The sequence below is a fragment of the Miniopterus natalensis genome, chromosome X, assembly GCF_054644295.1.
Source record: "Miniopterus natalensis isolate mMinNat1 chromosome X, mMinNat1.hap1, whole genome shotgun sequence".
Classification (NCBI taxonomy): Eukaryota; Metazoa; Chordata; class Mammalia; order Chiroptera; family Miniopteridae; genus Miniopterus; species Miniopterus natalensis.
In genome coordinates this window covers 89,962,217-89,983,496 of record NC_142103.1, presented here as the reverse complement: position 1 = coordinate 89,983,496, position 21,280 = coordinate 89,962,217, and the positions used below count along the sequence as shown (strand labels likewise).

The 21,280-nt window shown below is 37.0% G+C and overlaps 1 protein-coding gene across 4 annotated transcripts in view; it reads left to right on the top strand.

Annotated features, from left to right (window-relative positions):
* Positions 1–21,280, top strand: part of IL1RAPL1 (interleukin 1 receptor accessory protein like 1) — a 1,170,262-nt gene that overhangs the window by 615,640 nt on the left and 533,342 nt on the right. For all 4 annotated transcript variants that reach the window (XM_016207563.2, XM_087829289.1, XM_016207561.2 and 1 more), the window contains one exon: positions 4,434–4,713. In XM_016207563.2, coding sequence (XP_016063049.1) covers positions 4,434–4,713 — 280 coding nt within the window. The remainder of the gene's footprint in view (positions 1–4,433; positions 4,714–21,280) is intronic.

Here is a 21,280-nt window from a genome sequence, read left to right as displayed (position 1 = left end):
GCTGTTTGATGCCTTTTTCTTGATTGATAGTCAAGTTCGGAATAACTCTCATTTTCCATAATATTTACAGTTCTCTTTCAACATTTCTCTCAGTAAGCATATTCTAAAAGTAAGTACTAACATCTCTGCCTATCCCCAACACAACTCTCCCACTATTGTATTTTCAAAATTTTTTTGTTGCTGTTGACACTATTGCAGATGTCCCAATTTTTCCCTCCTTTGCCCACCTCCACCCATCTCTTACCCCCTCCCCCACCTTTCTCTCTGGCCACCACCACACTGTTGTCTGTGTCCATGGGTTATGCTTATATGTTCTTTGGCTAATCTCTATACCTTTTTCACCGAGCCCCTTCTACCCCCCCTTCCCTCTGAAAGCTGTCATTCTGCATCTTGATCTAATTTGTTGCTAACTTTTTAAACCTTTAAGACTAAATATTTTTGCCTTTAGCTTCAAGCATTTTACCTTATCTTACAAATCTTCTGAGAGTTTAAGTAAGTTTATCTAACTATTTATACTGCTAATTTTTTCTGCCTTTTTCACTGGTAGGGATATCCTCTGTGGTAGTTGACCTCCGTTACTTGATTCTCAAATTGTATTGTAATTCTTATAGTGGTAAAATAAGACAATGTTTATCACCGGAATTATAACTGTTTAAAACAAAATTCCACCAAGGATTAATTTCATGTAATGGGTCAAATGTACGAAATTGTGTCAGTAAATGCCATGTGTAGTTATATAACCTTGACATCTCTGTGTACAGTTCTGTCATCCTATTTAACATGGTGTGGCAACTCTGCAGCATTGGCAGGGATGATGGTGATGGCTTAGACATGGATGGTGTCCACCAAGCTTCCAGCACTTTACTCTAGACAATATCTAATACAGATCTTTAACAGGAATCTTAGACAAAACTTTAGTAGTTGAAACTAACTAAATTAAAGAATATTGTGAAGTTGATAATACTTTTATCAAGAAACAATACTATGGTGGTAGGGAGAATGAATTCTAGGGTTAGACATAGTTGGGTGAGAATCCAAGGACTTCTACTTCTTAGCTTTTGTTGAGTTTCTTCAGTTATAAAATTTAGTTGTTAATTTATTTACTGAGTCATTCATTCATTCATTCATTCATTCATTCATTCATTTAGCAAATGTGTGTTGAGCTGGTGAGCAGCACAGTTCAAAGCACTGGGGCTAAAGAAGTGAGTTAGAAAGACAAAGCCCTTGATTCAAGGGGCTTACATTCTATTGGAGAGAGAGAAAGCAAAAAAAGTAGGCACATAGTATAACACCAGATGATAATAATTCCCCTGAAAAAATCTTAAGCAGAATCTGGATCATGTGACCAGAATAGGAAGCCGGTGTTTCCGACAGAGCACTTAGAAAAGTCCTCTTTGAAGAGGTGCTATTTGGAGGAAGAGAGGGAGGAAGGCATTCAGTCTTTGGTGAGAACTGCTCCACATGGAGGGAACAGTGAGTTGAAAAGCCTTAATGGATATTTTTGTGGAGGGTAAGTGAAAATTTGTAAACTCAGTCATAGTTAAGTGCTCATTAGATGTTAGATATTATTTTAAGATAAGAAATGTAGATGACTCACTAGATTATATGCCGCCTTTGCTCTTCCTTTTCATATTGGTAATTTTCCTTCTATCAGATTCTACATTATTCAGCCTGTCCTCATTTTTATTTATTTTTATTTTTTTTTAATTCATTTTAAAAAATATATCTTTATTGATTTCAGAGAGAGGAAGGGAGAGGGAGAGAGAGAGATAGAAACATCAATGATGAGAGTCATTGATCGACGGCCTCGTGCACGCCCCAAACTGGGGATCGAGTCCTCAACCTGGGCATGTGCCCTGAGCGGGAATCGAACCGCGATCTCCTGGATCCTAGGTCGATGCTCAACCGCTGAGCCATGTCTGGCCGGGCCTGTCCTCATTTTTAATCTTCAATGAGTTAAACCCTGCTGACAATAATCAGATGCTACTGCTCTTAGAGGTCCTCTTTTCTTGGTTTTGCCTTTGGCTCGGTGTTTGTATTCTGTGAGCTGTCATTGATTATCTTGCTAGGCATGGGGCAACTGCCCTCTCTAAGTAGAAAACTCTCAACTTCTCTGTGATTATGTTAATAGTGATGTACCTGACCTGTGTGGACCTGTTGTGTGTGTTTGTGTGTGTGTGTGTGTGTGTGCATGTGTATGTGTGTGTGTGTGCAGGGGGAAGGGTGATAAAAAATAATACCAAGATGCCATTTGGAAGATGATGCTTTCAGATAACTGAGAAAACCCAACTGATCCCAACCCCCATTAGCCACATTTTCCACCATTGTTTCTACTTTGTACTTCCCATGATGCTACCCGAAACCAGACCAATGTACCTCTGTCTCTTGCTGAGATACTACAACCAGAGCTTGACCCACTCTTATATTTCCTTCTGCCTTCTTTGGCTATAAAACATTTATTCCTGATTTTATAAGTGTGGATCCAATCAGAGACAAACACCACACACTAATTTGAATACGGGAAATTTTTAGAAAGAATTACTAAGTGGCACAAAGAACTTATGCACCTCTATGTTCATAGCAGCATTATTTACAATAGCTAAGATCTGGAAGCAGCCCAAGTGCCCATCAGTAGATGAGTGGATAAAAAGCTGTGGGACATTCACACCATGGAATACTATGCAGCTGTAAAGAAGAAGGATCTTTTATCCTTTGAGACAGCATGGAGGGAACTAGAGAGCATTATGCTAAGTGAAATAAGCCAGTCAGAGAAAGACAAGTACCACTTATATGTGGAATGTAATAAACAAAATAAACTGATGAACAAAATGGATCCAGAGACATAGAAGCATGGAACAGACCGAGGAATCTCAGAGGGAAAGTGGGGATGGAGGAGTGGGTGGGGAGAGATTAATCAAAGAGCTTATATGTTTATGAGCATAACCTATGGACACAGACATTGGTATGGGGATGGTTTGGGGATGGGGTAGATGTGTGGTGGAGGGGATCAACGGGGGTAGAAAGGGGACATCTGTAATATTTTCAACAATAAAGATTAAAAAAATAAATCTATTGGGATGACAGTGGTTAATAAAACTATAGAGGTATCAAGTGTACAATTCTGTGATACATAATCTGTATATTGCATTGTGTGCCCACCACCCAAAGTCAGATCTTTTATCACCATATATTTGACCCCCTTTACCCTTTACTAATCCCCTATAAAAAAAAAAAGATTGGCTAGTAAGAAAGATCTATTAGTCTACTCAGGTTGCCATACAAAATACCATACACTAGGTGGCTTACACAACAGAAAGTTATTTCTCACAGGTCTAGAGGCTGAGAATTGCAAGATCAAGGTGTTGGCCGATTTGGTTTCTGGTGAGAGCCCTCTTTCTGGTTTACAGATGGTGCCTTCTCACTGTGCCTTTTCTCTATGAGCACCAGAAGGGAGGGAGGAAGGGAAGGAGAGAAGAGGAAGGGAAGTGCTGGTATCTCTTCTAACAGCCCTAATCCTTTCATGAGGGTTCTGCCCTCATAACCTCATCTAAACCTACTTATCCCCCGAATACCCCTCTTCCAAATACCATCGCATTCAGGGTTAGAGAGTCAAAGTATGACTTTTAGGAGAACACAAACATTCAGCCCATAACAAAAGAGAACTCAAAAGAATAAAGGCTACTATTGCACCTATAGCTGATATACAGCCCCCAAGGAAAAGCCCCTATCTTCTGACCTCCAGAGTGACATCCAAACCTTATTGAGGAAGCACATGGCTTACTGAATGGCAGAAGTCAGTGAAGTGCCACACTGGCAGAACTTGCAAATCTGCCCTCTGGAATTTGACAGAGACGACTCCTTTAAAGTACCTGGAAAAGCAGTTTGTGGGAAAGTGTCTCAAATGAGGCTGAGCTAAAAAACTACCAAGCTGCTGGCTGCCTGGCACTGCAGGAACTGGGTGCTAGAGAAGCCTTGTACTCTACAAGGGCCATCCCAGCAAGCATGCTGGGACCAGGGAGCAAAACCCTCTCCTCCTGCAATGTCTCTTCAGCACCCTCTACCAACAGAGCTTCAGTGCCAGCTAGCAGAAGAAAGCTGTTTCCACGATCCAGATCCACTTTCAAAGAACAGGCGAAAAAGGTGGATAGGAAGATGTAGAGTAGAAAGGCAATAAACCAATAGCCATCACACTGATAGAAACTAAGAATAAATACCAGCAGAAGCAAACTAAGTGTCGAATATGCTGTTTGTTAGCATGGTAAATTACTTTTCAGCACCATTCTGAGGTTGATCCAAGGCTGAATTCTCTATGCCTAGAATAGAATCTACTCCAATATAGATGTTCGATATATATTTGTTGAATGAAAAATGAATGAATGAAGTAATTCTTAAATTTTTCTCTAATGTACTATCTCTCTCTCTCTTTATTTTAGCTGATGGATGCACCGATTGGTCTATCGATATCAAGAAATATCAAGTTTTGGTGGGAGAACCTGTTCGAATCAAGTGTGCACTCTTTTATGGTTATATCAGAGCAAATTACTCCCTAGCCCAAAGTGCTGGACTCAGTTTGATGTGGTACAAAAGCTCTGGTCCAGGAGACTTTGAAGAGCCAATAGCTTTTGATGGAAGTAGAATGAGCAAGGAAGAAGACTCCATTTGGTTCCGGCCAACGTTGCTGCAGGACAGCGGTCTTTACGCCTGTGTCATCAGGTATGCATTTCATCCTACTCCTGCCCGCTCAGATCACATGCTGCTCTCTTATGCTTAAATTTTGCTGCTCTCCCTTTCACCTGAGGTATTGTCTCAATATTTGTGTGCTTACTGCTTTCTAAACTTTAGAATCTAAATCATAAAAAGATGGGATTGGAATTTATATTGAGACATTATTTCTGGCTTATGGAGAAAAGAGATACCATCTGGGTAGCTACTTCTGTTGCCAGAAATTACTGAAGACTATGAAATAAAATTTATAGAGGAGGTGAAATGTTGCAAATCAAATGTAAGCAAAGACTTGCAGGAAGGATGCATGGTTTATTGCTAAATGGGTTGTAGCATTTTGTTATTGCCCTTCACAGACAGATAGAGCGCAGATAGCTCTGGTTCACACACATCTGCAAAGATGATTTAGGTAATGTGTGTATGTGCACAGGAACAGGAGGGCAGCATTGCCATCTTAGGGGATTCAAATATAAAGGCTGTTTTCCAGATCATTTTCTTAACTAAAAGTGCTTGGTCAATACAACAATTTACCCAGGTCCCTCAGGGCCCATACAAAAGTTAATAACAAAGTCTGTCCCCTTATCCCCAAAGAAACTCATCACACATCCACATATCTTTGTCTGCTTGCAGAAGAGACATAATACATTGAAATAGTATCCATGTAACACATTAGGAGTTTAAAAAATCTCAGCTTAAGAAGTTAGCCCTTCATGGATTGTGAATCACACCTGGCATGAATGCTTGCGGATGTCATTAGACCAGCGATTTTCAGCCTTTTTCATCTCATGGCACACATAAACTAATTACTAAAATTCTGCGGCACATTATCTTTTGACAATCTGACAAAAAAATAGGTATAATTTGGATTCATTCACACCAGATGGCTATTGTGTTGGCTGTTGTCATTTTTTTTTTATTTGACAATCAAGAGAAAAGAGGTCAGTAGCCATGACTAAATAGTTAGGTGTTGGGTGTTTTAAAAATTATTGCTGCGCACCAATCTGAAAACCTCTGCATTCAATTAAAAGAACATTGTCAAAGGAAGGTATAGTCATATAGAGGATCTGTTTAAATCTGTCTTTCTGTATTTTGTCCTATTAAGAGAAATAAAGCCAAAATTAATTTAGTTAATTCTCAATTTGGAGACTCTTTCAGAATCACCTAGTGTCTTTTTCACATCAGAATTCAACCCCCACTTCTGAAATTCTGATTGGCAGCTGTCACTCCTCTGTCATAAGAACTGTGCCCCCCGCCCCATCATCACCTGTAGAAATTAACTTTATGCTGATTCATGACTACAGGTATGTAAGGACATTAAAGTAGGTCAGAGCTACATAAAAATATTAAACAGAAATTTACCTTTTTAACACTGGCAACATATATTTAGGGTTAGTTTTGGAAAATATAAATGAATGCAAGTAAAACTGTGCTTGGAAAAAAAGTGCACTGGATTGTGAAACAACAAATCCACCATTTCTTTGGCGACCCTTGTTCTTTCCCTTAGGGTCTACCAATCTTTGCATGTTCAAATGTAACTGTTATTAGAAGTAGAGATTTTGTAGAGACTTTGATAAATAATTGCCATAATAGTACAGTTAAGAGGACTGTTTGGGACTGGCTGTTCTCACTTGATTAATAGTAATTTGATTTAAATTCACATCTACTGTGATTCTTTAAAAAAATCATTATTTCTGATTGTTCATGCATGTGTAGAGGTGATTCTTCAAGAGAGGCAAATGTGTGTCCTCATTTATCTGAGATTAGAATTGAGCTGAATGTCCATAGTCTAACGCTTAACTTCATTATGTGTTTCTGATAGGAAAATAATGATGTGTTCACATTAGTAATCTGAATTTTCAAAGCACTGAGGTTGCAAATCTTTGATGTGTTTAAATATACGCTGTAATCCAATGCTCTGAGAAATTACATTAAATGTTCCTCAATTTATAGTTGCAGTAAGGAATGAAAACTTAAAAGTTTCAAAAAACCATGACATTTGCCTATCTTTGTATGTCTACATTTTAATGGAAGGTCAAACTAAAAGACAAACACCTTAAAGTTTATATGTGTCGAGTGGAGTTCTAGAGAAAGTGATAATCTCAACAACAAAAAAGATACTTTTATCACTGAAATTCAAATATTCCAATTACTTTGAAGCTAGTGTTGATATGGCTCCTTTTTCCAATTTGGAAAGCGATATTCAAAATCATAAACAGCAGTTGAAATAGCGTGGCTTAGTGTTGATGTTAAGGGAGCCCAGGGCTGTTAGAGTCACTGACATTTTGGCACATTGTTGGCTATCAGGCTTCAAAACTGTCACTATAAGTTTTTAAATAATACACTTTCAAAGAATTTTAGAAGTTTAAATATTTTAGCTTCTACTTAAAGATTCTAGTATTTCTGATAAGTGTTCTGGGTATTAAAGTTATCAATGAAAAGGTTTAATAAACTGTTTCATGTACACCTAATTTGCATTCATACTTATTTACAATTATATGTTGTAAATAATGGAAATGCCTGAGACCACCATCAGTGCTTATCAATGGATAAGAGCTTCCCTGCTCCCTTCTCTTTGTATCTCTTTGTATTATTGGCACAATAATACTACATAATTCTTTACTCCATAGTAACTGGAATTTCAGTTATTTTTTCTTCTTCCTCAGTTTTTATTTTATTTTTTCATGAAAAAGGGAATGAAGGAGAGCTACATAACAATACATATTCTATATGTATTTCCTTTTCTTTATCGCCACTAAAAAAATACATTTACTTATTAAAAAATAAAATCTTCCTGTGCTCTTAACCCCCCAGTCTTTTAATCCCCCTCTTCATAGTTGTGCCCTGTTAGCAGTTTCATATGTACATGTAAACATTTTAATGCCCCTGCAAAGGGTAGCATACTAAGTTTTTGGCACCTTAGTTTTTTACTAAAATTTTTATTTTTGAGGCAGTTTTAGATTCTTATTCAGTTACAAGAAATACTATAGTGAGGTCTCCTGAATCCTTTATCTGGTGTCTCTCAGATGTTCTTTAATGAATGAATAAACACTGCGGTGCTGTTCATACCTTGGAACACTATTCATCAATAAACAAGCACAGACTACACAACACATGCAGTAATTTGGATGGATTTCAAAGGATTTATGTTGAGTGAAAAATCCATTTCTAAAAAGTTATATACTGTATGATTGCATTTAGATAGCATTCTTGAGTTGAAAAACAGATATAGAGAAGACATCAGTGGTTGCTAGCAACTTGGGATTGGTGGGAAAGGAAAGTGGATGTGAACAATAGGAGATCTTGAGGTGATAGTCTTGTTCTGTATTTTGATTGTATCAATGTCAATATCCTGATTATGATACTATACTACAGTTTAGTAAAATTTTAATCCCCACCAGCAGTATAGGAGTGATCCAGTTTCTCCACATCCTTCCAGCATTTGGTATTGTCAATGTTTTTCATCGTAGTCATCAGTATATCATGATATCTCATTGTGGTTTCAATTTGCATTTCCCTGATGGCCAATGGTAGTTAATGTATTTTCATGTGCTATTTTGCCATCTCTGTCCTCTTCGGTGAAATGTGTGTTCAGGTCCTTTGCCATTTTATAATTGTATAATTTGTGTTCTTGTTTTGAGTTTTGAAAATTCTTTATTCTAGGTAATAGCCCTATTTTGGACATGTGGTTTGCAAATATTTTCTGCACATCTGTACTTTGTCTCTTCATCCTCTTAATAGGATCTCTTGTGGAACAAGATATTTCAATTTTGATGAGGTTCAGTTAATCATTTTTACCATTTATGGATCATGCTTTTGGCTCTTTGCCTAGCCCTGGGTCATGAAGATCCCTTTTTGAACATTTTTTTTGGCAAAAATGTTAATGCTTTACATTTTACATTAGTCTCTGATCCATTTTTAGTTAATGTTTGTATAATGTGTAAGGTTTATTTAGGTCAAGATATAACTTTTGGATAGATGTCCAATTGATCCAGAACCATTTGTTGAAAAAGCTCACTTCTCCATGGAATTGTTTTTGCAACATTTATTCAAAATCAGTTGGACATGTTTATATGGGTCTATTATAGGATTCTCTATTCTATACCTTTGATCTCTGTATCTATCTCTCTGTCAACATCACTCTGTCTTGGTTAATGAAGCTGTATGTTGGGGCTAAATATCAAGCAGAGAGAGTCCTCTCACTTTATCCTGTTTTTTAAAGATTGTTTCAGCAATTGTTGGGCTTTTCCTTTCCATATAAATTTTAGCATAAACTTGTCTATTTCTGTAAAAATTTTTACTGGAATATTGATAGGAATTGCAACTATAGATCAACTTAGGGAAAGTTCTTACCTTAACTGTGTTGAATTTCTCAGTGCATTCTTTGATTTTTTCCATTGACATTTTGTAGTTTTCAGCATACAAATTCTGTACACATTTTGTTAAATTTATACCTGAGTATTTCATTGTCTTTGGTTTGTTTGTAAATGATAGTAGTGTCTTTTTAATTTCATTTTCAATGTGTACATTGGTAGTATTGTTAGAAATGTGATTGATTTTTGTGTAATTTCTAAAAACATTTTTTTAAATGACAAAGTTTTCCCTCTTGTATCTAGTTACTTTGCACAAGTCTTGATTTTCTCTTTAGAGACTAAATAATGTTTTCTCATTGAAAGTACATATTAAGAATCTATCAAAAGGTACTTAGTGAAATCCATTTATTTAGTCATCCATTTAACACACATCTACTGATCACTAAGTAATATGTCAAAGCTAGGATTACAAAGATTTTTTTAAAAAACAATTTTTACCTTCAAGTAGTTTACATAAGAGAAAGTAAGTGTGTAGTAAATTGTTATAGATACTATGATCCTAGTTTAAATACAGTGAGGTTTCACCAAGATGGAGTAACCCCATTCTTCCAGGTTCTCTCTCTTACAACAAAAAATGCTGGATATCATGCAACAGACAAGCATTTTAAGTCCATAAAAGGTGGGAAGAAGGATTGTGTAGGGACCTCACAACTGGAGGAATGGCATGACCACGGTGCTCCAGTTGCCCTGCCAGATGATGTTGGCAAAGCCAGTCTTCTATCCTCTACCTGGCAGAAGTAGGCAGCAGTAACATGATCCACTGCTGTGAAAGCGTCAGCATACCTGAGTGGAGGCTGACCTTCCATCCTCTGAACAGTGTGCAACTAGGTAGCATATCCTTCTGCAAAAATAGAGTCCCCCCCCACCCAGCCCCCAGGGGGGAAGTGGGGGCCATTTGTAATACTGTCAACGATAAAAAAATAAATTTTAAAAAAAGATTCTCAACATCATTTGTCATCAGGAGAATACCAGTTAAAAATTGCTAAAGTTCAAAAGAGTGACAAATGATAGAGATGCATTGTTGGTGGGAATATAAAATGGTACAACTGTTAATGGAAAACAGTTTGCAGTCTTTTTTTTTTAGTTCTACAAACAGCTTCAATATGACCCAGAAATTCCAATCCTAGGTATTTACCTAAAATAAATAAAAATCTATATCCACAAACACACACACACAAATAATAGTTTCAATGGGGCCTAGTGGCATCCTGAGCCTCCACCCCCACCTGGCAGCAGTGAGAATCTCTGAGGCGCTGTGTGTCAGGAATAGTCACTGCTCAGCTTCTCTTCCATGGCATTAGTGGGGCTCACTAGGGAGCAAAGCTTCCACCCTCCACAAGGCAAACCAGAGGGCGGGAGGCAGGGCCAGTTGTCTAGTTTCCTACCTTCCCTTCCTGTGTCACTGTGGCCCAGCACAGAGTGAACATACTCCCTCACTGGAGGCATAAGGCAATGTGAGTTAAAGCCACACTTTCTCCAGGAATGTATCAGCAGGGCTGAGCAGGATGCAGAGTGTACATAGCCAAAAGGCCCTCTCGTCACATTTCACCAGGAGGTCTGCTTGCTGGAAAAGAAAAATAAGATTAAGTGGGATTCAAATTCTCATATCTACATTATGCAGAATACACAACAAAAAGAACACTCACTGGTCATATCATGAGTCAGGAAAATCACAACATGAATGAGAAAAGACAATCAACACATACCAACCCTGAGATAAATCAGATGTTGGAATTATCTGACGAAGACTTTTTAAATTCTTTTAATCTTTATTGTTGAAAGCATCACAGATGTCCCCAAGGATTTTAAAGCAACCATAATAAAAATGCTCCAGCAAGTAACTATAAAATCTCTTGAAACAGATGAAAAAATTAGAAACACCTCAGCAAAGTAATATAAGTTACAAAAGAGAAGCAAATAGAAACTATGGAACTGAAAAATACAATAACGAAAGTAAAAATTGATTGAGTGGGTATGATAGTAGAGTGGAGATGATGAAAGACAGTTTTACTTCTTTGCTATTCTATTAAATTTGACTTGCAAAGGCCAAAGTACTTCAGATAGCCAGGACCTCTGGGTATCTCTTGCTTTTCTAATTTTTTTTTTTCATTTCATTGGATTTATAGCGGTGACAGTGGCTAACAAAATTATATAGATTTCAGGTGCAAAATTCCAAAACACATCATCTGTGCACGGTTTTGTGAGTTCACCACCCCAAGTCAAGTCTCCATCCATCATTATCCCCTCTATGCCCTCCCCACCTCCTCCTGGCAATCAGCACACTGTTGTCCACTTTCATGAGTTTTCTCTCTCTCTCTCTCTTTTTTTTTTCTCAATCCCTCTACCCCCACCAGCCCCACCCCCAACAGTTGTCAGCCTTTTCTCCATGAGTCTGTCTCTGTCTTGCTTGTTAATTCATTTTGTTCATGCTATTTATCTTTCTCCAATTGGCTATTTCACTTAGCATAATTTTCTCCACGTTCATCCATGCTGTCACATGGATAAAGATAAAATTTCATTTTTTATGGCCAAGTAGTATTCCATGGTGTAAATGTATCACAGCTTTTTTTACCCACTCATCTACTGATGGGCACTTGGGCTGCTTCCACATCTTGGCTATTGTAAATAATGCTGCAATGAACATGGGGGTGCCTATATTCTTTTCAATTAGTGTTTTGGGTTTCTTTGGATATATTCCTAGAAGTGGAATTGCTAGGTCATAAGGCAGTTCCACTTTTAATTTTTTAAGGAACATCCACACTGTTTTCCATAGTGGCTGCACCAGTCTGCATTCCCCCCAGCAGTGCAGCAGGGTCCCCTTTCTCCACGCCCTCCCCAGCACTGGTCGTTTGGATTTGTTGATGGCAGCCATTCTGATAGGGGTGAAGTGATTTCTCATTGTGGTTTTATTTTGCATTTATCTGATGATTTGTGACATTAAGCATCTTTTCATATATCTATTGGTCATCTGTATGTCCTCTTTGGGGATTTAATTGATATCTTAAGAGCATTTTACCCCAAAGCAACCAAATATACATTCTTTTCAACTGCACATGGAACATTTTCTAGTATAAACCACGTTAGGCCACAAAACAAGTCTCAGTGCATTTAAGAAGATTGAAATAGTATCAAACATCTTCTCTTATCATAATGGTATGAAGCTAGAAATCAATCACAAGGGAAACACTGAGAAACATACAAAGACATGGAGGCTAAATAACAGCAATGAGACCAGGAAAAAAATCACTGTATACCTTGAAACAAATGAAAATGTGAATACAGCAGCTGAAAAATCTATGGGCCATAGCAAAAGCTAAGAGTGAAATTCATAGCATTACAGGCCTATCTCAAGAAACAAGAAAAATCTCAAATAAACAATCTAACTGTACACTTAGAGAAGTATATTTTCAATTTCCTAATAGCTCTATTCTCTTTTCTGTCCAAGAGGCACATTGAATTGAATAATGTACCAAAATTTATTTCAATATCTACTTCAACAAACCTATTTCCTCCTCTGATGATTCCTCCTTTCTCAGTAAATAGGGTCACCATTATTTCGGTGGCACCAGCTGGAATATTTCACTTACCTTTGTTTCCTTCATTTTTCTTACCTTGCCTTAATTGGTTACCACGACCTGTCTAATTTGCCTTAGATACGCCTTTTGAGTTTATTATTTCTTGTCTATACCAATTTCCACTCTCCTGGTGAGTGCAATGTTTTTTATTAACTTTTTAAATGGAATTCTTAATTTTTCAATTACAAGTTACATTCAACATTATTCAGCATTTGTTTCAGATGTACAGCAAAGTGGTTAGAAAGTCATGTACTTTACAGTGTAGTCCCCCTGCTGCTTCAAGTTATACACATGGCACCATATATAGTTATGATATATTATTGACTATATTCCCTATGCTATAATGTATATCTTGGTGCCTATTCTGTTACTACCAATCTGTATTGCTTAATTCCTTTACCTTTTTCTCCCAAGCCCCCAAGCCCCTTCCCTCTGACAGCTGTCAGCCTGTTCTCTGTATTTATGCATTGTCTTCTTAAGTGGTTTCCTTGCCTCCAGGTTGTTTCTACTTTTGTTACTATTCCACAGTGCTGCAGAATTATGTGTCTACAACAGAGATTATTTCATTTATCTACCTAAAGATCTCTGATGGGCCTTATTACCCAGCAAAATGAAGTCTAAAGATACTGCTTGGCATGCATGCTCCTTTAAAATCCAGCTTCAACCTTTCATCCCAGACTTATCTAGAGTGTTTATGTCCGTAGAAGAGTTGTGCTGTGTTTTCACTATGCTCCTTGCTGTTTGCAGGTGGAAGTATGAGCTGTACTTACTCTTTCACTCTTCTTCCTTCATCTAAAATTCCATTTTTTCATCACCTCTTCGAATGATAGCTGTTTCTTGAAGAAGATCCAGTATACGTTTGCCATCTTTCTACCTTTCCCAGTTGCTCCAAAGACAGATGTTTCAGTTATCTGTTGTGGGAGGAAAATACCCCAAAACAAAGGGGCTTAAAACAACCACCATTTTATTTGTACTGGATTCTGCATGTGGGTTTGTCTGTGATAGGTGCTTCTCCTCTTGATTTTATTTATAATCACTTGAGGCTGGAAACCACTATGCTACAGCTTTGGCTGAGCCTGTCTCTCTCTCCATGAATTCTAAGGGCCTCCCTTTCTCCATGTGCTCTTTTCAGCTATTTTCCTAACAGGATAGCCAGTTTTATGTGGTGAGTGAGAATGTATAAACACTTATCAAGTACCTGCTTACATTGTGGTCATGAATATCCCATTAGCCAAGTCTGCAGCTAACATGGGAGGAGACTTTACAAGTGCTTGAATACCATGGGGTGTGGTTCATTGGTAAGGCCAACAAAATAACAGTCCAACAGAGTCTGCCCTTTGGCCTCTAATAATTCATGGCCTTAATATGTGAGGTACACTCACCCCATTCCTATCCGCCCCTAAAGTTGTCTTATCTATTATGGCATGAGGGTCAGGCTAGAAGACCAAGATCTCATTATCTAAATCAGTTCTGAGCATGAAAGAGGTTCTTCATGCTTATTTCCCTGAGTGCAACTGCTCAGAAAGAGCTTCTTTTAAGCCAGGGCTCTGTGAACTAAAAAGACATCTAACTCTCAGGCACCCAACATACAGTGGTCACATGGGGATAAGATAATTAACTAAATAGTCCCATTTGAAAAGGGGAATGTTGAGGGTTGGATATATAGAGCAGTCACTGACTCATAGCAATTCTGAAACCCAGCTGGGCACATGTCACTAGTTTCTTGATGAAGTCCCTGTTCTGCTTATTGGGCATGGTCGTGTGTGGCTCTTGGATTCATCTTTTTTTCCATAGAAAGTTTCAGACTCAGAAGCCTCTGTTTAATTTGAACATCTTCTGTCTCTTTTTGTAGAAGCTGGTATGATTCTTTAAACCACTGTAAGCCTTTTATGTATTCAATTGTAATCTACTCGGTTAAACTGAAGCCACACCCACAAACATCTGTTAGAAAGTCTCTATACTTTGGTGTTCAAGTCTGGGTCCTGAAAGACAATGCACCGAAGTTTCTTAGTTACCCCTTTGCCAAGCTAGTCTTAGCATATGCCTCATAGACCTTCCTAGCTACCTTCTCTGGATGGTAGGGTATGCATTTTATCCCAAACTTATTATTATTAATATGATTTTCCCTCAGAATCAGTGCGGTATAGTGTTTGTCACAGAAAAGGCATCCAAAAATAATTATTGAGTGAAATAGTGATTGAGGTTAGTGTTCTTAGACTACCTTGTGGAAGACATTGCTACAGCTAAAATTATACCATTTTCTGATTCTTATACTGTTCCATGAGAAAATAAAATAATTCTACTTCATGTGACATCTCTTGTTTGAAACAAACACAAATTGTGACCTGCTTATCTTATATCATGATTCCAAAAGATAGTTTATTTTATTCTTTCCCTGCTATATATATTCACTGTTACCAGGCAGAATTGGAAAGCAATACTATTTTAGGCCTAAAAGACCCACAACAAGTAACTGCAATAACTGTAGCATAAATAATTTGTCATTGATTTTAATCTGTGTGATAGAATATAATTTTAATATGTATTATTGTTCCATGTGATTATTGTTTAAAAATCAAGTGATTCTTGGATCAAAGGATAGATAATGTCATCATCCTTTTAGAAAGTATTAAAGATTTATACCCCAAGGAGTCTTCATAATTTGTTCAGGGCAATCAAATTCCATATAAATGTTTTATATCCTATCCAGAAATTTTAATAACCATATGCATATGTGTTCCAAGAACCTAAAGTAGTTCCACAATCTTGGTTTCCTAATTGTTAAACTACCTCTCTTAATTGAAGCCAGAGTATACCCTTGAAAATATCAGGTGTAATTTATACATTATAAAAAATCCAATTAAACTACATAAACTAGTTCTTTAAAAAACCCTATATGCAACTGCAAGCCTTTAAAGTTTCAAGTCTGGATGCAGATTCTCTTATGCATGAGAAATTAAAATTTGAGAACTGCATATCAGGCACTTTTTGCACTCTTTTGGTGATAACATGAGTTTCTTGCCATAATAGGCTTCAAAGAGATTTTCCAGTTGCATAGTTTTGTTTTATTTGTTTTTGGTTAACCCTTACCCTAGGATATTTTTCCCATTGCTTTTCAGAGAGAGTGGAAAGGAGGGAGAGGGAGACAGAGAGAGAGAAACATGAATGTGAGAGAGACACATCTATTGGTTGCCGCCCTTACACACCCCAACTCGGGCAGGGATCAAACCTGCAGCCGGGGTATGTGCCCTTGACCAGGAATCAAACCAGAGACCCTTCCATGTTCTGGCTGATGCTCTAACCATGGAGCCATGCCAACCAGGGCTCCAGTTGCATAATTTTGATAATGCTTGGAGATCATGCTGAAGTGGTAGATCAACCTAGAACAGATACTAAATTTAGCCTTCTTTCTATGTTTGAGACAAGAGAGCATTTTCTAAAGGATCCAGCTATTTTTGAACAGGGCAATAATTAGCCAGATTGCTATCTTTCTGGATGCTTTCTTTTCAGAAACAAGAAACCCAATTGATAGAAGTAAAAGCCAAGAGCTGTGTGAATTGCCTATTCAGTTTACTGATTTTTAACTAAGAAGATGAAATAAATTCATCTTTAGTGTGGTTAAGGCCTGGGGTGGGGCAGGATCCGGGTAGAGGGGAGAAATGGGGGAAATATGGGGAAACATCTGTAATATTCTCAATGATAAAGATATTTTAAGATGCTGGAGTGGTGATAGGGTAGTTTCTTAACTGGATTAAGAAAAGCTTTGCCTTATCTTTCTAAGTCCTGAAAGAGAGGAAGTTTGAGGACTCTTTGAAATCAATAGTGTCATGTTCATGAAAGGCAGATACTTTTTCATTTTCTCCAAAAAGTAGCAATTTAATATGGAATGGTTAGGCTAGTGAGAAAGATACATTTTTTAAATCATTAGGTACATAAAGTTTAATTTTGAGTTCTTAGGTATTTTTTTCGAATTAAAATACAATGAGCCCTTTTAAGTCATGGATACAATATGTGCATTTATCATATTTCACAAACATTACTAAAAATCTATGATGTAACATAATTGGTAATTTTCATGAGGAAATAGTTAAATTGCAAACAATATGTGCCAGGCATGTAGGTCACTGACAATCCAGCAAAACTTTATTGGTGGTTATTTTATACTGTGGCTATTAATTTTTCTTTATTTGTAAAAAAATGTTCTCCAAATAAAAGTACCTGCTAATGTTGGTACAGTAAGCAAAGATAAAGTGAATCGGCCACTGACGGATCTCAGAAAGAAGATAGAAAGGGGGGCGGGAAGAGGTTAACCAAAGAACTTAGACACATATATTCATTGCTCATGGACACAGACAATAGTGTGGGGAAGGCCTGGGCTGGCAGGATCCGGGTAGAGGCGGGCAATGGAGGGAAACTGGGGAAACATCTGTAATACTCTCAACGATAAAGCTGTTTTAAAAATGTGATATGATCTAAGAAAGTAACAGCAGCCAATCAACAAAGTTTAGGAAAAGTGAAAAAGTTGAATATGAAGCTAAGATGATCCAAGGCTCTTTCTAAGCCTAAAGTTGTGCGTGGTTCTCAAGTGAAACATATGAACAATAATCTCGATGAATGTAGAGAAGTCAATAAAGAGACCTCTTGTTCTTGGAAGAGCTCATGAAAGAACTGTGATTTGAACAGGGCTTTAGAAAGTAGACTGATAGCTAGAGAAACTCTAACAGACAAAGGTATTTTGGAAATATCTCTTGAAGGCTAGCACAAGAGAAATTAGGATCTAGAAGAGGGATTGGCAAACTTTGTAAAGGGTAGGTGGTAAACATTTTAGTCTCTTTACAGTGAGTCAACTTTGCTGTTTTACCAGGAGAGGGTCATAGACAGTATCTGAACTAACGGGGGTGGTTTTGTTCCAATAAATCTACTTGCAAAAACTGGTGATGGGATGGATTTGGCCTGTGCGCTGTAGTTTGCTGACCTCTGATACAGAAAATGCCTTGCAAATTGCAAATAGCGAAACCAACAGCAAAAACTTCTGTTGTTATTAAGAAAAAAGCCACAGTCTATTGCTAATAAGGTGAGTAGATGATTTTTGTTGGCAAATGGAATTTTTGTAGGTGATGGTGAGAAGTATAGCTATAAAGAATGGTAAAACAGATGCTAAGGCTTAAGTGTAAGGTAAGTGTCAGGCAGGAAATGGGAAACCGAAAGCAATTTTTCTGCAATTATCTTGAAGCAAGTGTGTGAATGTTTAGAAAAAATGGGAAATTGAATACGGGTGACAAATTTTACAATAATTAAGGCACGAAGTGGTGGGGACTGTGGTTAGAGTATTAACGGTAAGAATAGCAAGGAAAAAAGATTCAAGATCACATTGGAAATTCAAAACACATCCAGAATGATGCGTGACTGGAAATTTCAAGCCTGATTGGATGTTGCTATGGGAAACAAAAGGAAAACAGACAGCAAGAGGCACATCTTAAAGCTTTTCTTGTACAAACCTAAACTTTTTCAGGAAAAATTCTCAGGGTCTTGAGAAATCAAATTGCCTTGACTTCAAGCCATTACACTAGGAAATTCTTAAATAGAATGATCCCATCATTGCTCCTCTCAGAGCATTTGAATGAATAAAGGGAGAGGTCTGCAATCCTTTCTGTTAGTCTACTTGTTAGTCATTGTATTATTATTATAAACTAAAGCTCTTACTTTTTCAGATTTCTTTGCCTTTAGACCATTAGTTTCTTAAGGGCAGAGATATAGCTAACACTATGTTTATCTTTGCATCTCTGATTATGCATATATAGCCACTGAGATCTGAACAAAGAAAAAAAAATTGATTAGTTTTCACAGCTTGGGACAGGCTATTGTATATAAGAAGAATCTTAGAAATAATAGTGGCTTAAACAAGACAAGATTTTTGCTGAAAGAAAGGTCAAGATGTAGACAGTTCGGAGCTTATACTGCAGCTCCCTAGGCCTCTGGTTTCTTCTATATCTTCACTCTGTTCTCCCTAGGGTATGGCCCTCACCCTTATTTTCCAAGATGAAGCTCTATACATTGTATTTATGCTGTTATAAGGAGCAAGATGTAATGAGAGCCTTATCCCATAGGGAGTCATGGAACATAAAATGCACTACAGAATTTATCCTGTTTTGAAATGAAGTACCAAGGCTTGGATTTATCAGTCATCTCTATCCAGGTGGCTTTTGTCATGCTAAAGAATTATCCAGAAAAGAGTACAGGTGTGAGCCTTAACCAGTCACCACCCACAGTAGCTAGAGGATGGGTTCAATAGCTGGTAAAGAAATTTTGAATGGGATACCAAAAGCATCTGCTACATTGAGGAAGAAGGGGAGATAGATACTTAGGGAAAATTAGCCATTTTTTGGCACAGCCAAGAAGCATCCCTCCACATATACTGAAATGACTCAATATTCTGTTTTTGTTTTATACAAATAAACACTTTGTCAGTATTTTCTGAATGAGTGACAGATATATTTTTAACGACCTATTTTTAAAAATTCCATAACCTTTTATTCTTTAACATGATTGAAAGAATTAAGAATTATTAATATTCTCAATACTACCATACCTACCCCCAACATGTATATATGCTTTGTACCCTCAATAGTTACTCTGATCAGATTCTAGGTCACACTCAGCACCAATTATAGAATGGCCTCATCCAAAGTCCTGAAGAAGAATTGGCTGGCAAAATCCCTGCCCTTGCAAATATTTCTAAATCTGGTTCCCAGAAAATTTCTCTTGCCCAGGAAATAAACAGCCAGATTGCTATAATTAGGATAATGCAAACTCCTTATACGTTTCTTATCAAAATTTTAGGTGAACAAACAGTATGACTTTTCTCATCAGTTTGCTCTGGCCTAGATATATGCGAGTTTTAGTGACATTTCTGGTTTTCTGGCAGGTCTCCATGTAGTAACTGCTTTATGATATAGAATCTGAGGTTATAAAATAAAAACTTAAAAGAGGTAATTGAATAAGCATTTAACTGATTTCATTATATCTCACAATTACAGATCCGGAACTATCCATTTTCTCCCATGAATGTCATAAAAGACAGTCCTATAAAAAAGTCAAGGTTATGTAGTGAGTGAGAAGCATTTGAAGTATTGTCCAGTGGTTTCGGAAAAATGCCTTGTATTGTTCTAAAGCCAAAAAAATCACCCAAACATCATTTCAAAACAAGATCACATTATTATATTTCATAATATAGAAAAGTGGCTTAAGCAAGATAGTTTATTCCCTCATGTAAAGTACCTATAAAATAGGCATTTCTAAACTTGTATGGTAGTTTCAGGATTTGGGAAGGTCCAGGCTGCAAAGCTTTATACTTTGTCATTCTTAGCATGTGGCTTCCCTTCACAAGGTTACCCCGTGTTTCTAGTGAAACAGAACTGAATATTTTTGTTTGTTTTCATTTTTATTTATTTTTTATTGTTGACATTATTTCACCCCCTTTACTCCTTCCTGAATATTTAATATTATTTAATTCTAAATCGCCAGATGTGGATCTTAGCCTTTGTTTGAAAATGGTAATGTCAAGCCATTCTTGGCTATTTCTTAGAATGTTGACTGTTATAGATGTTTAACCTAGGATTGTGTGGTATAGATGTGGAAAGGTTATTAGACCACAAAGTTAATATTTAGAAATACTAAAGATGAAGCTGTATCCTCTGATTCCACGATCACTGACACTCACAAAAATATGTTAATTGTCTTGATGTTGGTAATCACCCCACAACGTATATGTAAATCAAACCATCACATTATACACTTTAAATATATAATTGTACTTGTCAATTACTCCTTAGTAAAGTTTTGAAAAAGGTTTTCTAATTGACTTATTTTTTAATATTTCACGTAGACCTTCCTCAATTTGTTTCAAATAAGTAAGATTTTTACACAATTACCATTTCAATTTTTTTATGGCTATTGTATTTGGAGAATGAGTACAACAATCTGACAACAGATTTTTACCCCATATATCTTAAATATTGAGGCTTAGGCTGTCTTTCTGGTCCTAACTTTGTAAACCAATCCACTAAATGGTAAATTAGTTATTAATTTGCATGTAAACAAGAATGTTATTTCTGTTACAAAAGACATTTTGGAATTAGTTGCATCTGAGTAAATATGACTGAATTGGCTGGGGATTTTTGATACTGTACTTGTTCTGAATTGAATGAATTTTCCAGTAGATTCTTAAACATCGACTCTACACCAGTTACTGGGCTAGCTATTGGGAGCACAGCAGTGAATTAAGGCAGACTAGGCTCTTCCGGTAGCTGGAAGTCTATTCTGGAAGAGTCTTTGACACAGTAATTACTTGTGCCCTGGATACAAAACTGAAAGCAAAAAATGAGCAAACAAGACACACAAAGAACTCATAGCCACAGACAACAATACGGTATTTACCAGAGGGAAGGGGGTAGGGGTGGTAAAGGGTAAAGGGCCTCAAATATATGGTGATGGAAGATGATTTGACTTTGGGTGGTGAGCACATATGCAATATACAGATCATGTATCATAGAATTGTACACTTGAAACCTATATAATTTTATTAACCAATGTCACCCCCATAAATAATAAAAG